The sequence below is a fragment of the Melozone crissalis genome, unplaced genomic scaffold (assembly GCF_028551555.1).
Source record: "Melozone crissalis strain CALT ecotype California unplaced genomic scaffold, PUWL_Pcris_2 ptg000062l_1, whole genome shotgun sequence".
Taxonomy (NCBI): Eukaryota; Metazoa; Chordata; class Aves; order Passeriformes; family Passerellidae; genus Melozone; species Melozone crissalis.
In genome coordinates, this window is record NW_026535840.1 from 1,765,232 (window position 1) to 1,784,517 (window position 19,286).

Consider the following 19,286-nt stretch of genomic DNA (forward strand, 5'->3'; position numbering starts at 1 on the left):
TCTCCGGCAGCTTTACAAACCGACGGCTTCAGCCTCCGAAACTACCGCAGAGAGGCGTTCAGTAGCAGTGAAAAGTCTGAAGCAGGAAAGGGCAGTGTGACCAAATGACTGAGATTTAAAATCCACAAGCCTGTGGTGATGCGCAGCATGAGCCCTGCACAACCCGCTCGTAGATAAATCGAGAGGAAGAAGTCCAAGTTAGCCTTGGGAAGTAAAATGTGTGAAGGAAAATGCGTGAAGCAATCCTGGCGGCTGCCGGGATGTGGATTCCTGAGGGAATGGGAGGGCAGGAGCAGAGCAGGGCCTGGCCCGCCGCAGTGGCACCGGCCTCAGCTGCTGGCTCTGCCAACGCTTCATTTACAGAGCCCAAACCCACAGCAGTGGCACCGGCCTCAGCTGCTGGCTCTGCCAACGCTTCATTTACAGAGCCCAAACCCGCAGCAGTGGCACCGGCCTCAGCTGCTGCTCCTGCCAAAGCTTCATTTACAGAGCCTAAACCATGCCTGACAGACACAAACACACACTGAGGATGGATAGCTGAGGGTGCTGCAGGACACGGGCAGAGAACCTTGGCAGTGAAGGAAATTTTGTAGCAGCAGGTGCGTGTCCAGTTCATTTGTTCTGTTTTTGAGCAGGGAAAGTGAAGCACGTGCTGATTTCACACTTTGCAGAGTTACAGTGTGAAACAGCCAACAGCAGTTCCTATTGCAGAAACAAACCCCCTGCAGGTCAGTGCTGTGGTATGAATGAAGAATGCCAGTTCTCACTTTTATTAGCACGAGGACACACGAAAAAATAATTAAAGATGAGGGCAAACAAAACACACGTGACCTCTCCAAACACTATCAAAAGTTTTAACAAACAGCTTTGATTTAGAGACTGCCTCACTGATGTGACCAGCTCCATGGTTACCTTGTTACAAGGGGAAAGTTTTCCAACCTCGTTAAAAAATAATCAAATATTCACAACCAGAGTTAGATGAAGGAAGGAATTTTGTTGCAATTGTCCTTTCACTTGTCCTTCTTTTTGCATTGTTATTTGTACTTTTAGAATCTGGCAGGAAGCTTCATCTTCTTTTCAGTCCACCTAAAACAATATAATTATTACCAATCAGACTCCACATTCCAAAGATGAACTGGGTTGGCTTAGCTTTTAGTGCCACAGATGGGCATATGTACACACAGTCAAAATGATCCTCTGAAAAATAAATTTTGCTGAAGATTTCAAGTCTTCATGTCCAAGTAATGCACAGGAAATGTGCTTGGAAGGGTGCACAGCCAAGGGAAAGATGAACAATTAGCAGCATTCCCCTAGAAACTGGAGTTTGTGGTTTGTGCCTTCTCAAGGGGACAGTACAAATCTAGTGAAGACTCCAATGGTTTAATTACAGTTAAATGTCACTCATTTAAGCTATTAAGAATGTGTGTTGCTGTTGAAAAAAAAAAAAAGGATGTGACTTGTAAAATAGATTCTTGCCAATTTAGTTAAATTTTGGAGGTCTCTGTATAAAAGTTTGTTGCGTAGCAATTTATTTTCCATTAAGGGATTTTCAGGAGTAATTACAGGCAAAATGTACACTGTGAAAGCCCAGGTGATGTACACATTGTGAGCAAGTCAAATGGTGTTTTCTGCTTTAAGTTTCTGCTGGATCTCTGTTCTTTATGTCCAGCTGGGGAGTCTGTGACAACATCCAGTGTCACATGGGGAGATCCGTGTGAGCTGAGCCTGCAAACAACACTGTGTTTAACACTGAATTTATCAAACCTCATTTCTGTTCACATTTCTGTCCTAGGTCCTCTCTACCTGCAGGACAGAACTTGTGCTGCTTTCTTGCCTCATGAAAACAAATGCAAGATGCAAACAGCAGCAATGCAGGGAGAATGTTCCTGTTAAAGGAGTTAGCAGAGCTATGCAGTTTGGGTGTTTCTGGATCAGAACACTCGAGTCTAAAAAAATAGAATTTTTTTTTACAAATGTAATTTTTTTTTACAAATGTTGTTGGGGAAGGAGTTTGTGATTACTGCAGCATTTCTGCCCAAGCCTGCTGGTCACTTTGGAGATAAAGCATTTAGTGCCCCGTGTTTGCTTACCTTGGGGAGTCAATGCCACTGTCCCCTGTGGTGCTGTGGTTTTCTGTGCCCTCTGGGTGTTTCTGCTCTGGCCTCACAGGACATGCACCCTTCACAAGCTGCTCTGCTTGTCCTGCAGGGTGTCTCTCTCTCATCCATGGGCCCAGAGCACAGCGTGCTGCTCCCTCTCCCACCCCACAGGTGAGGTTCTGCAGAGAGCCACAGCCAGAGCCAGCCTGGCAGGAGCCTGCTCCAGCTGAGCCCTGCCCACTCTCAGGGAGTTCAGTTCCTGCCTCCTTGCTGGGGCTGCACAGCCAGCTCTCCTCTGTGCACTGGGGGTTAGGGTGCTCCTTGGAGCCCTCTGCACTGCCAGCACTCCCCTCATATCCCGTATCACATCTATTTATGGTTGTGTCGTGCTGGGCAGGGCAGGTACCAACCTCAGGGGCTTTTAGGGACACAGCTGTGCTCCAGTCTCCCGTGCCTGACCAGGCATGGCCAGGGGGCAGGTGCTCAGAATTGCCATCCAGGTGTGACAAGGGACAGGTGTCACCATCGTGTCCCTTTTGGTACAGAAGATGGGAGTTAGCAGTGAACCCTTCCCTTTCCAGCTCCCTTGGTCCAGGGTGGTTAAATGGAAGTTCACTCTGTATCAGTCTTTGCTCTGTATGTCACACCGTTTTTGGGGGCCAGCTTAACACTGGCCGTGCAATTTGAAAGATGGACATTTTGAAAGTCACTGGCTGTTTGATCTAAGAGCTCACATACAGCGTCTGCTTTGCATCTGCAATGCTCATCCTTCAGGTGGGATGGACATCTTGCATCCTCTTTGCACACACCACTATCTTCAGCGTAGGAGCAAGGGGATTTCTTGTTTACTGTTCTTTTATAGACATTTTCTTCACAAATCTTACTGTCCAGGAAGTATCTCCTTCTGTTCTCTATGTGCACATTACTGCCTTGTGCATAACCACCCCTTTCACTGACACTGTCTGTCTTTAGCTGAAGGTCACACCTATGAACACGGAGTGGGTTGTTTTGCTTGGCTTTGCCAGCCTCACTTTCTGCCCCCAGCCTTTCAGTTTCACAGCCAGAGGGTCCTGAGGAGGCCGAGGGCTGTGGCCTGTGGGAAGCCCTTGCTCCCTTGCGAGTCTGGCACTGGAGCTGGCTGCTGGCACCACCCTGGTGCCCCCTGGCAGGAAAGCTGCGAGCTCTCCATGGCAGACCCTGGAAAGGATTCTTAATCTGCCTCTTGTAGATCCCCTGGGATTGCACTGCTGCAGCAGGCGGCTCCTGGGGTTTGTTGGGCAGGGAAAAGCTCTCTGCCAGTTGCACATTTTGGGGTGTTACCTTCTGTCTGTAAGGTTTCCTGCTCATCTGCTTTTCCCTCTTGGATCTGCTTTTCCTGGTGTGTTTTGCTGTTTTACTTGGTGCCCTTTGAATACGATCCTTTGAGAGGTGGTTTTGCCTGAGTGTTGGCACTTCAGCCAAGGTACCATCACTGATGTATTTTTTCTCTTCACTGCTGCATTTTTTCTGCTCCTCAAACTTCTGCATTAATATTGTGTGTTTAATCAAATTATCCACGGTAAGAGTGGGGTTAATTCGCTTGATGATTTCATGTTCAATATCACGTGGAATGTTGTCCAGGTCATCTTCATCTCTGACTGGCCACTCCTGGGGAGGAAACTGGCCTGAGAAAGTGGAGTACTCCTTCTTGTGTTTTTCTTGCTTAGAACCACTTCTCCAGAAGAGGCCAAGGCCAAACATTTTGCTTTTCAGTTTTGCTTTCACAGATGTCAGGGATTTGATGGTGTCCCAGGAATGGTTCTCAGCAGATGTGGAGATGCCTTGAGTTTGAGCTGAAGGCTTCAATTCACTGCAGCCTCTCTGTCCCTGTGCATTAGATCCATGGCTACTCACCTGCCCTTGCCTTTGCTCACAGAGTTCATTTTGGTCAGGGAAGCAATGGCAGGATCTGTAACAGGATACTGTAGGAATGCTTTCTTTCACTAGGTCTGTGCAGGACTTAATGTTCACCAGGTCAGTGACGGAAGGGGATGAACAGCAACAGCTGTCCTCCAGCAGGATCCTTCTGTTGTCTTCTGTGGCATCATTTGGGATGAAGTAAGTGTTGGGAGCCACAATGAAATATCCTTCTCCTGTGTGATAGATTTTTCTTTCCTTAATTAGAGTGCCAAGGATATTATATAATGCATTGTGGGAGGGCACTGCAATGCCTAGAACAAAGAGACAGATACTTCAAATCAGTAACAAGTTTTCAAATAAAATGGATGCTGGCCAAAAGATCTCTCTCATACAACAGCCCTAAAATAATCTGAAAATAAAATAGTAAAGCATTTAGCTGTGTTGCCACTGCAGCAGCACTGTGAGGGAGCAAGGATGTTGTCTTTGTGTCTGTCAGAACACGATATTCATGAGAGAGACTTTCTGCCAGGTACAAAGCAAACAACCTCTTGTTCAAAGCATTTCCCTCCTGGCATGTTATTTAACATGGCTTTCATCACTCTCTGAAGTTTCTGTAGTTTGGTCAGATGTCAGTTTATTACCTCACTGAGACTGGGCTCAGCTGCAGTTTTCCATCAGGTGTCTCAGAGTCCTTAGTCTGGTCACAGCTGACCTCCTGCCCATCAAATTAAGAACTTCCAGCAAGGTGAAAACACAGCAAAAATACCTCCAGACCCTTGAAACTTTGAGAATGCTACTGCTGGCTGACCTACAAATTCTGCCTTGTGGTTATCACAGTGCAACACATTCCTGGCATGGTTCTGTGCCACTTTGTGGGGTTGCATTAATATTTTTCCCACTGGTTAAAATGCCCACCAGATCAGCCTGTAACATTCACAGAGCTGTAACATTAAGAGGACTCAAAAGAAGCAGCTCAGCATCAAACAAAGCAGCCTCCTGAGAGGGCCAGAATGAGCCTGTTCAAAGTCTCCATCACAATAACACTTTGATATTACAGATCTAAGGGAAATGGAATATTTTTCAGATATTAAGCGAAGTAGCTGCCACCCCCTCAGAATCACAGAATATTCTGAGTTGGAAGGGACCACAAGGATCATCGAGCCCAGCTCTTAAGTGACTGGTCCATATAGGAATCAAATGCACAACCTTTGCATTATTTGCACCATGCTCCAACTAACTGGGCTAGAAGTGAAGAACTAAAGATCACTTAGTGTAAGTAATTTCCTTTCAGGAAGGAAAGAGTTAGAATACAACCAACAAACCTGAATTTGAGGCTGGTTATAGTTTTTGATAGCTAACACCAGATGTAGACTCCTACCCAGTCCCTTGGCAAAGTCAGCTGTGTTCCTGGCTCTTAAAGGAGGAGTCTCTGTGATCTAAGAGTCTATTTTATGCTGTTCCATGTCTAGCACCTAAATACCACATCTGTGCTTCCCCAGCCCCTAAAAGGGCACACTCTTAACTACAGCCAGTTCCCTCAGATTCTCAAAGATTCATTACATCTGTGGAAAGGATTTGAAGTCAGTGCAGTGACACTCACAGATTGATGAGAAGTTTGCACATTCATTTATCCACCAGTTCCCTGTTCCCTCCTCCTTCACCTTGCCAGCTTTGCCTGTAAGCATTCCCTCATCCCTTGTCCAACATCAGAAACTCAAGCTTGATGGTACAGCCACTTTTTAAAGGAGGGAGAAACAAACAAGTTACCTGGATAATTTTTCACTAACTGCTCCACTAGAGTTTCCTGAGTGACCACCACATGCTCTGCATTCATGTCTGATATGGTCCAGCATATTCCTTGTGCCAGAGGAACAGAGCCTGGCTGTGAGAGAGTGTTCATCAGAGCAGGGCTCACATCACCTAAAAGAAAAGAAAATTATTTGATTGGAATAGTGCACACTTTTTCTATTAGCTCTGAAAGACTTCCACTGAAATTTTCCCTTGTCCCCAGCTAATTTTCTTTAGCAAATTACTCAGAAATATTTCTGAGAGGAAGGAGGTGGTGCTAGCACTTGTCAGGAGCCTTTGTAATGAAGGAAACACAAGGTTGCCTTAAGCACGTTAGTTTGTTTGGTATAGAATTCCAGCCAAAGCCATAATTTGGGTTCATAAACAGGGAGCTGAGAGAGAGAATTAATTCTGATGACTGCTGATTTTTTAGAAGACTGCTTACACGTTAAACCATGCAGAACCTGTACTTCTCCAAGTAGCTAATGGGGAAAAGGTCAACATCCAATGATCTAAGTACAAAATGCTTTCACCAAGTCAGAGCTCAAGGAAAAAAATACAAGTAATAGGCTTTGTGCCTTGTCTTGCACATAAAATTGAATACAAATGGTAAAATGCCACTTTTAGACTGGGTTCTAGAACTAGAGATTATTTAGTAAACTGGGTAGAGAGCAAAAACTCTTATTACAACTGCATGCATTTTTTAGGCTACCTCAGTATCTGTCCTGGTCAGAGACAAAAACATTGTTCTTATTCTGCATGACAAAAGCAGAAGTTTGGAGGGGCCCAGAGTGTGGCCCATCTTCCCCAGTACCTCTGCAACCCCAGCCCAGAGGGCTGGAAAGGGTCTCAGTCCCTCACCTGAACTCCCCATCCATAAAAAATCCCAGATACACTCTGAGCTCTCCCCAGGCTGGCAGAGGACAAGCCCAGCAAGCACTCCTGACCCGGTACCTGTGTGTGCTGCAGCTGAAATAAGGATTGCCCTGCAGGGACTCACCTGAGGTCCGTGCACACAGTGAGACAGTGACTGCAGACACCTCCTCAGACAAAACAAAAATCAAACCCCCCCTTTCTTCTTTTTGCAGTCAGACTAATGCTCTGTTCCTGCCCAGGTGATGCTCTGTGCTGCCCTGCTCCCTGGCTGTGCCCTCTGCCAGGCAGGCAGGCAGGCAGCAGGGACTCTGCCTCCTTCACAGGATAACCCTCTGTTAAACACTAACAGCAATCTCCCCAAGTAAAAAGTGACATTTTAGATTAAGCTGTGTTCACGTTTAACTGAACCACCCTTGTCTATTGGATGACACTGTAACCCAATATTTATCCTCCAGGCAGAGAACTGCAACACAAACTCTCCTCTGAGTAAATGTAATGCACAACATTGCTTTGAAGAGCTGAAGTTGCTCTTGACCTTTGTTTTACAACTGCTGCTATATTCAACAAAAAGAGCTCTGAAAAGAAAATCCTGGCACACAGTTTGCTCGGTGGTGTTGCTAGGAAACTCCTTGCAGGTGCAGAAACCATTGCAAGCTTTTTTTTTTCTATGGAAAAGGCCATGAGCATTCAGGAATGACTCCTGTGAATAGTTTGCTGTGGGCACACTGTGTGCTGCCAAGTTGACCATTTGCTCCTGCAGAGCACCAGGCTGCTAAGGAGTAAAATACCAAGTGTAATTAAAATTTGTTCATTATCTTTATATTATTATTTTGCTGTTGTTGTCTGTATCTGTTCTGCAGCATCAAATCCCGTGCCTCCACTCAGGGAAGGCTATTTCAGAATAATATTCAAAGCATTAAACAAAAGCTAGCTTGATACTGAAGGAATTTTAAAAAATCTAAAACCATGTTTGAACACAAGTGTAAAATGTTGCAGAGTCAATAGTGCACATGTGCTAACAACATAAATATTAGATATCATTCTCTCCTGACTTTGAAATACAATCTGAAATTGTGAAAGCAAGATTCAGATCACTGGTGATATTGATAAGGCCCAGGCAGCACCCCTACAAGTATCTATCAAGTTCTTATGAAAAACTTTGTAGATTTACTTTGCATAGCTAAATAACTGCTGTTGTGCTTCAAACAGTCTCCCAAGTTCATTGGAAATACTAAAAAGCTGCATCCCTTAGATTTGCACATGGAGAAGATTTATCAGTTTGTGCAAGCTGTGCCTCATAGGCCTGATGCAAAATCACCAGAACACCATTCTCATTAAAGCTCCTTAGAGTCTGTCCTTTTACAGCTCAAAGTCCCCTGCAGAATGCCCTGCCCACTTACTCTACATAAATGTGATGACAATCACCTTCCTGCTGCCTTCATAGTCTCAGGAGGGCCTTGGTCACACCTCTGTGAGGGCACAGCAGTCAAAAACCCAAATTCTCCCCTGCTGGTGTGAATACAGCAACCCCTGAACCTCCCACCCTCCATCTCTGCAGCTTTTGCAGAGCCACGTGAACTAAAGCAGCTGCCCAGGGCTCTGCTGTTCTTACCCTTCAGCTTGCTTTACAGGTCTGCTCAAGCTCTGCTCATTACCTGGACACCTAAAACCCAAGAATGCCCTTTTTGGAGCACTTACTGGTCACAGAGTGGGAAATCATCTGTAATGTGAGCATTGGGTAACAGAACTCAGCACACAGAAAAGCCTCTGGGTATTCTTGACTAGCACAAAGTGATTTTTGTTCCATCTCTGCAATGTGAGCATTATCATTTTTCACTGAGTGGGTTAACAGCTGCAGAGTTTGTGCATCTTCAGGCTATTCAGAAAAATTACACACAAGACAAGTTGATCTGGGTGAAACCCAGGCTGATTCTGGGGAATTGAACAGAGAGGCATTTGTTACAACAGCACTCAATTTACTTCTTAGGAGTTCAGGTAAGCTGTTTGCAGAGCAATAAAGGGCTAGGAGTAAATCCATTCCAGAAAAAAACCCAAAACATCTGATGGGCAGAGAAGACACAGCATGTGGAAATAGAAGATTGGTATTTCTGTAGTTGGGAGAACCTATCATGGAATGGATTATACAAAAGATGCCACAGATCCTCTGCATGAGAGCCTTGGCTTGTTTGATGTAATTCAGTTTTGCAGAAGATCATAAGCAAGAGCAGTACTGCTGCCAACTGCAAGGCTTCTGCTTTTCTGTAGACTAGAGTGCATCATAATCACATTTTACAGCAAAAATCACATATCAGAGTTAAAGAATTTTCCATAGACCACAGTGGATCATAATCACATTTTACAGCAAAAATCACGTCATAGTTAAAAAATTTTCCATAGACTACAGTGCATCATAATCACATTTTACAGCAAAAATCACATGTCATAGTTAAAGAATCTTCTGTAGACTAGAGTGCATCATAATCACATTTTACAGCAAAAATCACATATTACAGTTAAAGATTTTTAAGGAACAAAATGTTAATAAGAACATCATAGCAAGTTGGGAACTCTAGCAAAACCCTTTTTGAACATTGATGAGTTTACAAGACGTGTTCTTATTAATGAATAAAAATTCTATGTAGATTATAAAGGCAGTTAAGAGTAGCATTTTCAATTTTAAGTATATAACAGAGAAACTCTGTTTTGGCACAAGTACTCTGTACTAGGTGCTGTTTTCAGAAACATCCTTTCAGTGAAGCAAAGAGTAAATAGCTCAATGAAACTGTCAGACCTTGTAATGTGTCTGATCTATTACTGAAACAAACAAAAGCTCTCAGCAGCAGCAAATATCTGTTCTTTGATTACTTTGTACAACCCCCAGAGAAACAATTAAGTGTCACTTTAAGGCCACCAGCACTTCTTCAGCTGACATCAAAGAAGCTACAAACACATGAAAATGTCAGATTTCTGTACCTACTGATTCCAGCCAGGACAGACACTCCCAAATCAGGACATTTAGACAGAGTGCCCTCCATTTGGTCACAATTTCTGGTTTTTACAGTCCCAAACTTTCTGTGATTAACTTATGCTTACTAAGTCCTTATTGACTTTTTATTTCTCGCAACTTTCAAAGGATGATGCCATGCAACTTAATAAGAAGTAAACAAAACCAACAAAAGCCAACCACTTTTTCTGCCTTCCCAACAACATCTGAGAGCCTATTCCCAAGTGCAAGTGTTATGAATTTTTGGAAATACGACTTCTAAGTGCTCTCTGAGGTTCCTACCCAAGAGCCATCATGAAATCCTTACTCTAATGTCAGTGCCAATGGAAACCCACAGCCATAATTTCTTTCACCAGCTAATAAAAAACCCCACAGGCAGATATGGTGAGAGCAAAGCAAGATTCAGGAAGAACAGGAAGAGCTCTGTCCTGCAACCTCTGCCCAAGTGCCCAGACAGGAACAGGGCACACAGCAGACAGCAACACACTCAGTGTGGTACAGTTTTCCTAAACTCAGCACTGACACATTTTATGAAAAATCCTTTCCTTAGGATTTTTCCTCCTGAGAAGCTGGGAGGCCTCAGGAACAAAATGCAAACATTGATTATCTGCTGCTGTGGAATGCAACAGGTGCATCTGTGATTGGTCTCATGGGGTTGTTTCTAATTTATGGCCAATCACAGTCAGCTGGCTCGGACTCTGTCAGTCACAAGCTTTTGTTATCATTCTTCTTGCTTGCCAGCCTTCTGGTGAAATCCTTTCTTCTATTCTTTTAGTATAGTTTTAATATAATATATATCATAAAATAATAAATCAGCCTTCTGAAACATGGAGTCAGATCCTCGTCTCTTCCCTCATCCTGGGACCCCCGTGAGCACCACCACAGAGCACAGGGGGTCAGCTTTTGCCAGTGGAATGTCTCTCTGACTTCCAAAGAGATTAACCCCTTCAGCCCTTAGCAAGGCCACTGATGTGTCCAGGTGGATGCTGAGAGCATCCTGGGAGCAGGTTTCAAACTGCACAGGCCCTGCCTGAGCACACAGGCAGGAATGCAGCTCCAAATGCACTGGCCAAGAGAGCACAGCCCAGGGTGTCCAGGGATCTGCATTTCACCCCAGCTGGCACAAAAGCCAACAAGCAGAACTGCATGAGCACAGCCCAGGGTGTCCAGGGATCTGCATTTCACCCCAGCTGGCACAAAAGCCAACAAGCAGAACTGCATGAGCACAGCCAAGGTGTCCAGGGATCTGCATTTCACCCCAGCTGGCACAAAAGCCAACAAGCAGAACTGCATGAGCACAGCCCAGGGTGTCCAGGGATCTGCATTTCACCCCAGCTGGCACAAAAGCCAACAAGCAGAACTGCATGAGCACAGCCAAGGTGTCCAGGGATCTGCATTTCACCCCAGCTGGCACAAAAGCCAACAAGCAGAACTGCATGAGCACAGCCCAGGGTGTCCAGGAATCTGCATTTCACCCCAGCTAGCACAAAAACCAACAAGCAGAACTGCATAAGCACAGCCACCTTTGGGGCATGCACTGCAAAACTGGCAGAACAATTCCACTATGAGCAACAGCACTGCAGATCATTATTTTTCATATAATGTAGCATGCTGATGGCTTTTAAGTCAATTCATGTATGCATTGAGCACACAGAGCACAGCTGATAGCAAGGAAGATCATCTTTAACTGTTTCAGCATTTAGTGTCAGGCTTGGTGGAAAAGACAGATTGATTCAAAACATTCATTGCAAGAAGATAAAAAATAACACAAAACTAAACAGGCCCAAGATCTTGTTTTGGGACAAATCCTATGGCAGGGAGGTTTTCCTTTCAGCTGAGTACAAGACTTCAATGCTGTAGGGGCAACTTCACACCTGCCTGGGAAGTTGATGGATGTGCACAGCCACTTTTCCTTCCACTCTCTCTAAATGGAAATCCAACTTCAAGGCTCTTCCCTTTACTAGAAAATGACTTTCTGCACCCTTTCATTAGACTGCAATTCATGGTTCACAGGGAAAAACAAAACAAACCTGTTTAGAAATGAAAAGCAGCATCTTTACCGCCATAAGAAGTCTCAGAGGAATTGTTTGGATGCTGCAGATTAAACAGCACTAGTCTGAACTCAAGGACTTTAGTCTGCAGTTCCCAATACTGTCTCCATGGCTTTAGTGCTATAAAACACCCTTTCCATGTTTCAGTTAATCCAAATTTCAGCCAAAAGGATGTCACAGAAGACCAACAGTGCAACCAAGCAACTCCTCTGTATTACAGAGGACTCAGTAAATAGTAAATGCTTTTTCAAAAGCCACTTTGGCAGAACACTTACAATGAAGATACTGGCTTGTTGAATCCCACAGACCAAGGTGAAGCCTCCAAAGGAAATTATAGAGATGTGCATGTGTCTGTGGGATGCTGAAAATGCAGAACAATTTCAGGGGCAAAAATAAATTACAGAATCTATGAAGCAGCTAAGGAATTGACAAATTCAGCAGAGGGACACTAAGATGGGCAGGCCTGGAGGCACAGCAGAGGGAATGGCTCTTGTAGAATCTGGAGGAGAAAGAGCTTTGGAGGGGCCTGCAGCAGCAGAGCGTGGTGGGACAGTGAAACACACCAGGCACGTGCTGGAGCAGCAGAGGATCAGGTTTGCCATCCCCAAAGCCTTTTCTCTTTGAGGAGAGCGTGGCTGTGGGGCAGCGTGCCCAGGGAGCCTGTGCAGCCCCCAGGCTGTGGCTGAGCAAAGCCCAGAGCGGCCCTGTCTGACCCCGTTGGGCAGGAGGGGGGACAGGAATGAGCGAGTGCAGCATCCCTGGCGCAGCTGGGCTGTGCCTGTGCCTCCCACAGCCCCCCTGAGCCCACCCTGCCCTGTGGCACCCAGCACAGGGGCACTGCTGCCCTCCAGGAGCTGCCAGGCTTTCTGGGGTGACACTGAGTTAGAGAAACAAGGTCACACTGTGCTCACGCTGGTACTGAGGCCATCCAAGCAGCATCCGTGTGACACAACTGCTGGTTTTCTCTTCAGCTCTCAAACAAATAGCTCCTGTGTTATTCACTTTTGCTGCATAGCTGAACTCCAGGTGTAGCTGGGGACCCCAACACGGGCTCACTGTTAGTGCTGGGGCTCTGCACAGGATGTGTGCTAAAGCAAGATGGCAGTAGAGAAAAGGCCAAAAGCAGCCTTGAAATGAAGTCTCTGATCCTGAAACCATATCAAAAACCACAGCAGAAGCACTACAAACTAATGCAATTTATTTCATTAACTTCATGATATTAACACAAACTGTTGTCTTGTCTGAGACAGAAAAAAGTAGGCCTGTTAAATTACCCTGATTCTAAAAGAGCATTAAGGCAGTTAAGATCCGCCTTTCATGATTCAAGGTGCAAGAATTCAAAAGACTGAGGATATAGCACTGCTCAGCCTATTTTCTTGAATTATTTTCTCACCCAAAAGACAGAAGCAATAGCTTTTGCTGCTGAAAGTCTTTAGCACCAAGAAATACACAATACATACCAAGTTCATTCCAACTAATCTGCTTAGAGATTATTAAAAAAAAAAAAATCAGAGTAAATTAAATTGAATGGAGCTTATTATAAAAAATTATACACTTCTGTTCAGTGGTACTTGCTAAACAGTATGATTAGAAAGTAATGCTGGGGTAGTGTGAAAAAAATTGCATGCACAAGGGATTTTACAGATTGCACCTTTCAAGTGATTCAATCTGAGCAGATCTGGTGAATGCATCAGGATTCTGAAGAACATCACAGGCCCTGGTACCTTGCTGCTGTGAGTTCAATCAGTAGTAGAGTACAGCATTTAAGGCCAGTGCAATGCATGTTCTACTGAGAAAGGGCTTTTGTAATACAGGATTAACACATTGGTAAGAATTTTATATGGAAATGCACTAAACATGCAAGGGTATTATCTGATGTCAGTGGTAAGGGCTAAATGCCCCCTAAAATCAGGTACTAAACATTATGAAATAGTGGAAGTTTTACACAATCATCACACAAAGAGAATTAGATCAAAAGCAAACAATAGCAAGGTAGATAAAAAGCTCCTTCAAAGAGCACAAATGTTTTCTTCCTTTTTTCCTCCTTAAAATATATCAGCAGAGTTATCACTGGAGCAGCTGTGATAACAGGTAAAACCCAGTTACAACAGAATATGTGAGTATGTAAGTTCTGAATCACATACCTTACTGAAAATAACTTTTTAAGGAGTGTTTGACAACAAAACTCTTAGAAACTCGAACTGTTCTTCATGTTTGGCAGCCTATCCACAGCAGTGCAAAATAAAGCACCATTTTAAGTCACCCACTCTTTTCAGGCCTGATAAAAATAAAAAGACACAGAATTCTAAATAATCCTAACCAGCTAAGCATGACCACATGCTGTGAGTTACATTTCACAGAAACAGCACCATTGAAATACAAAATTATTCTCCTTTGACTTGCAAACCTACAAACAAATCCCTGTTTGTGGGGCAGGATGAAAGACTCTGGAAGAAAGGGGCTCCAAAAGAAAGGAATGCCAGGAGGCACATCCCAGCCTCTTGCTGAGCTGCCATCCTCACTAAAGTTGTGTGTTCCTGTGTGCAACTGCAGCGCCTGACACACCATACCCACTGCAGTGACCTTTTGTAGGCCAGACAGAAACCAGCTGCTCACAGGGCCACAGTTTCATTGTGGCTTCAGTACATGTGCAGCAGAACCGAGCTGACGCTGACATTCACTGCTGTGCACAAATTTAAATTACTCAATAGAAAACAAATCTGTCCTAAAAGGCTGCCAGGTAGCTTGGGGACAGGAATCTGCCTCTCATTTTAAACAACTCTGAGAATTGCTAATAAGCAGGAAATGCTCACATACCCAGCTGTAGGTGGGGCCCAGGTGTACCAGTGGCACTTCAAAACTCTTCCCAAAAGCTGGTGCAGAGAAGCTGAGCATGAGGGGCTCCACAGCCAGGCAGGGCCTGCTGAGCACACTAAATCAGTCACACCTGGGCACTAATAGACTTCCCCAAAGCTGTGCCAGCTCTTTGAAAAGTTATTGCAGGCCACAGTTCTGCAGAACATTTGCTCTCTACTCCTTAACCTGTTGCTGAACATTTTCAGGAGATTCAATTCCATGCCTCTCTTATCATAAGGATTCTGTTTGAGTTTCAAAGCAGCTTCAGGGACTATCTGCCCATTTTTTAGCTGCTTCTCTTCTCCTCATGTTCTCTGGGAGTCACACAAGGAACAGTGAGGAGTTAGACCTATCAGATAACTCTACAAATGCACAAACAAGAGCACAAAACAATTCCTTGTCTGATCTCATTCCAGTTCATTCAATACCTCCAGCAAAAACGTATAAAACTTGACACTTCACAGAAAAGTGCATCCTTCCAATGTCACTCGCCAACAGGATATTTCCCAAGAGACAGAAATTTCCAGCCTGCAGCAGAGCCCTCACTGGAAAAGGTGACCAAGTCCCAGTCTGCATGCCCATCCCAGCTCCAGCCTAGCTGGAAAGGACAGGGCTTTCCTAACTTTCCTTGTGAATAATTTATAGTTCTGCAAGAGAGACGCTGAACCGACAGCAAATCCAGCCTCTATAGGCCAAGCAAAAATGTTTCATTTTGGTATTTTCTCTTCTACTCGACAGGAACCACAAAGGAGTGGGGCGGTTCAGGCACAAGGAGAATGCTGCAGGCAGGCTGGGATGGCAGACAGGAGCTGGTGACCACCAAGGACAGCAAGCAAGCAGCTACTGAGACACATTCTCCTGGACTGTCACCCCAGTTTCCCTCTGCGAAGGCTCAGGAGGTCAGTGCGCTCAAATCGAGTGTTTGTAATTGTATCTAATCTCAGCTGGGAGTCCCCCGCTCCAATTCCCTGCGTGCATCCCCCCGGGCTGGACAGGAAGGGTGGTACGGAGCAGTTCGCCCCTCGTTTGGTGAACAATTGGCTGAACACCTCAGCTAAGCACGGGACATGCTCGGCATTCCTACAGTTATCAGATCAAGAGTTTTTAAAATTAGCTTCACCCTTTGAGGAAAATTCTAATTGCCGTGATTTTTCCCTTCCCCTCCACATCCCAAGCACAATATAAAAGCTCCTACCCAGTTCTGTGTGTACCATTGACCCCATGAGATCCCCATCAGAGAGAGATTGCTGGATTTTATCTGGGAAAAAAGCAGGGCAGTTTGTGTTAGTTACAAGATTTTGGGACTGAAGTTTCCCTTTATTTGATTAAAGTTCTGGTGACCAGTATGAGTCAGGGTGTACCTGACTCAGGGTCAGGGTTCCAGTGCCCCGGTGTGTTTCTCCAGAACAAAGCTCATTTGAGCTGCTGGGATAAAGAGCAGCGATTTGTGGGACCACAGCGCCTTCTGATACAAACAACAGCCAGGAATGCTCCTTGATATAAGCAGTGAGGAGGAATTCGGGGTGCCCAGGGCTTTAAACCCAGCACACAGCAGGGTCTGGGTAATTCTGCACTGAAATGGGACTGGGCAACATCAACTGCGGCGCCAAACGCCCCTTGCTGCCCAGCAAACAATTGGGGGTGGATTTCAAAGGAAAAACCTCAAAAGCTCATTGTTCTCATGAGTCTGGAAATTCGTTCCCAACTCTTTTCGCGTACCACAACCAAGAATAGAGGTTGCAGGCTGAGTGATTTCTGTTTCTGGCACCTGGTACACCCAGGTATTTGTGCCATTTCACAAACGCTGCTGGAATTTGCAGATGCTGCTCTTGCTACACGTGCAGGAAATGATTCCTAGGAACCACACTGCTGGGTTCCCAACATCCCAGCCTTCGGTCAGGAAACGTGAAAAACCCAAGTGGCTCGAATTTCTCATTATTGCAAATAGTTACATGAGAGCAGATAGATTAAAAATGCAGTCAAATCTCTGTGTTAAATACAGACAGCAAATCTGATACCAGTAGCTTCATTTTTTAAATATGGCAGTTTCTTTTAAAAACCCAAACCCCAATAAAACATTCTCCTTTGCATTTTAGTTGTGTAACTTGCTACTTGCTTTTCTAGAGCAAAATATATATAAGAAATGTGAGAAAAGTAATCCAGAGCAGAAAAATGGCCATTATGATGACTTTTGAAAGAAGATAAATTATATATAGAATATATAATTTAAAATCAGAAAATTACCTAAATAAAGACATTCAAATAGATTTTTTTTTTCAGTAAAGCTTCCAGAAATTTAAGTAAAATCATGAAAACATCACTTCAACATTAATTATCAGAAAAAGTGAAATTCACAGAGACAAGTGAGAGAATTCTAACTTGTAAGAAACCCTTTGGCTGTTACTGTAGCAAGAGGCAGGACAATAGGGGAAATAATGTAATTAATTTACTGACCTTACATTTGTATTCAGCTAGCCATCCTGAGCATCAGAAAAGAGCTTACTGGGAACGAGGAGGTAAAAACAATGGAGTAAAGTTCTCTAAATCATGCCCAGGAGACCAGCAATAACATAATTTTTCATCAGTGATATAAAACTTAACTAGAACAAGAGAGAACCATTCCCAACATACCTATAGATGTTACTGCATTTTAGGTGGAGACCAACAAAGCACTCTGGCTCCTTGTAACTCCTCTCCTCACCTGGATTGAGTTAAGAGGGCAGCAGGTGAATTTGTGATTAGAGAAATGAACTCCAGCTGGCATTAACAGATGTTACCAGCTCAGTGAAGTTAGCAGAGTGCTCGAGAAATGACTGAGGAAGAGAGAAATTGTATAGCCAGAAAATGGGGCTGCAACTGGGAGTGGCTGTTCTATACAAATTATTGGGAAAGAAGGGTAAATACCAGAAACAGGAAAAAAAGAATGATGTGATTGAAGTTAAACAGTGTTAAGAAATAATAATGAGGTTGAGCTAGCCAAGGATAACACAGGCTAGACATCAGATATTTTCCTGTTAAACGTTTTTAAATGTATCATTAAGAATTCCTCAGTCTTCCAAAAGTTGGCAATTTCTCTTGCTTTGACAAAAAGTGCAGTTTTGAATTCTTTCTTGAAGAATTGCTAGTTAGCTTCAGCAAAAAGCTTTTGTGATCTAATATGCAGTCCTGCTTGAAATGAAGTGCACTTCTAGATAGAATTGAATGAAGATATATGAATGGATATGAATTATGATATAATTCCTCCCTAGACAGAGAGGATTGCAGAGCTGCAGTCAGGGAAAAGTACAAATAAACATAACAGCTATGAAAATCCCTACTAACCCTTGGAAATCCAAGTGAAAAGAGATTTGTTTGCACCTCACCAAGCACCCAGCAGTTGCTGCTGAGCTGGAGAGCTGAATGTCTCCACTGCAGCATTCCTGGTTGGGTTGTTAATGCTTCCTATCCTTTATCCTGGCAAAGTTAAAGCACAAAGCCCTTCCCATGCAAACATTGATGTCTGAGCCGGCACAAAGCAGCGCTGCCCTGCTCGGGTGTCCCTCACCTGCCCTAGGCTGATTGTGAGAACTCCTGTGGCACCTTCCACAGAGAGCAGTGCTCACTGACCATGCCCACAGCACTCTGAAAACTGCGAGAACTGCAGAGGTGCTGTGGTGGTGTCTGCTCTGCTGGAGGTCGGTCAGAGAGAGCAGCATTCTGCAGGACAGACCGAGAGTAAAACACTCCAGGGTTAATGACCCCTGCATACCGAACTGCGGAGGGATTTACTGACCAGAACCAATGCCCCGAGTGAAACTGACGGGCTGTGAGGCAGCAGTCAGTACCAGGAGCAGAAATTTAATCTGACCCACAACTGTGATGCTGGTGGGTGTATTCTGCAATCACATTTCACAGGACTTTTCTTGACAAACTTTCATTAAGAACACTCAGCTGTAGTTGCTGTGTACACCAAACCCTTCATTGCAGCCTGGTCTCTTTGTATTGCAGAGGTCAATAGAACAGTCAATTGCACATGTACTAATTGCAGGTAGCAAATGAAAACTATGGATAAACATTCACCAGCATGATGTAGTAAATACTAATGTGAATACTTAGATATTTAGGGTAGCAACTTGAATGCATCTGAGCTTGATTTCCTCTTAGCTATTTCATCATGACCACTTTTATAAACTTTTAGAAAAGGTTTAAAGGATCATAAGGATCATTTTGTAGGGCTGTTTTTGGGGTTTTTTTGGTGTGTGTGTGTGTGTGTGTGAGCATTTCCAGAGGATGTAAGACTAAAAGCAGCTGCTGATTTCAGAGTAGCAGTGCCTGCCCCAGTGGGCAGCTGTCACCCCTCCCTTTGTGCCCTGCACCCTCCCCCTTTACCTTTTCACCTTCTCCAGCAGCAGCAGCACGTTGTGGAGCTCTGTCTCAGGAATCTCTGTGCTGACTCAATCCATCCCATCCAGCCCCAGCGTTCTTTCCAATGCTTTGCTTAAAACATCCACAAAGAATGAACCTAATTCAGTCTTCCACTGTTTCTGAATGCACCTTGCAGTTCATCTCACTCTGGGGCTCCAGACACGTTAAATCAGCCACTTCTTCCAGGAAACAAAACACCAGAACCCTGGCACACCTGCTTCTACCACATTTCTCCTGAATGCCGAGGGCCCAGTGTCCCTTGCAGTGCACTCAGCAGTCACCAGGCCATCACAAACCCAGTTTGCCCAA

At 44.4% G+C, this 19,286-nt stretch overlaps 1 protein-coding gene across 1 annotated transcript; it reads right to left on the minus strand.

Annotated features, from left to right (window-relative positions):
• Positions 1-12: 12 nt before the first annotated feature.
• Positions 13-19,122, minus strand: STOX1 (storkhead box 1). The gene is given in 5 exon segments (XM_054288334.1): positions 13-76; positions 2,643-2,720; positions 2,722-4,309; positions 5,766-5,918; positions 18,942-19,122. Coding segments are annotated over 4 exon segments (1,863 nt in total). The 5' UTR covers positions 5,899-5,918; positions 18,942-19,122.
• Positions 19,123-19,286: the final 164 nt, after the last annotated feature.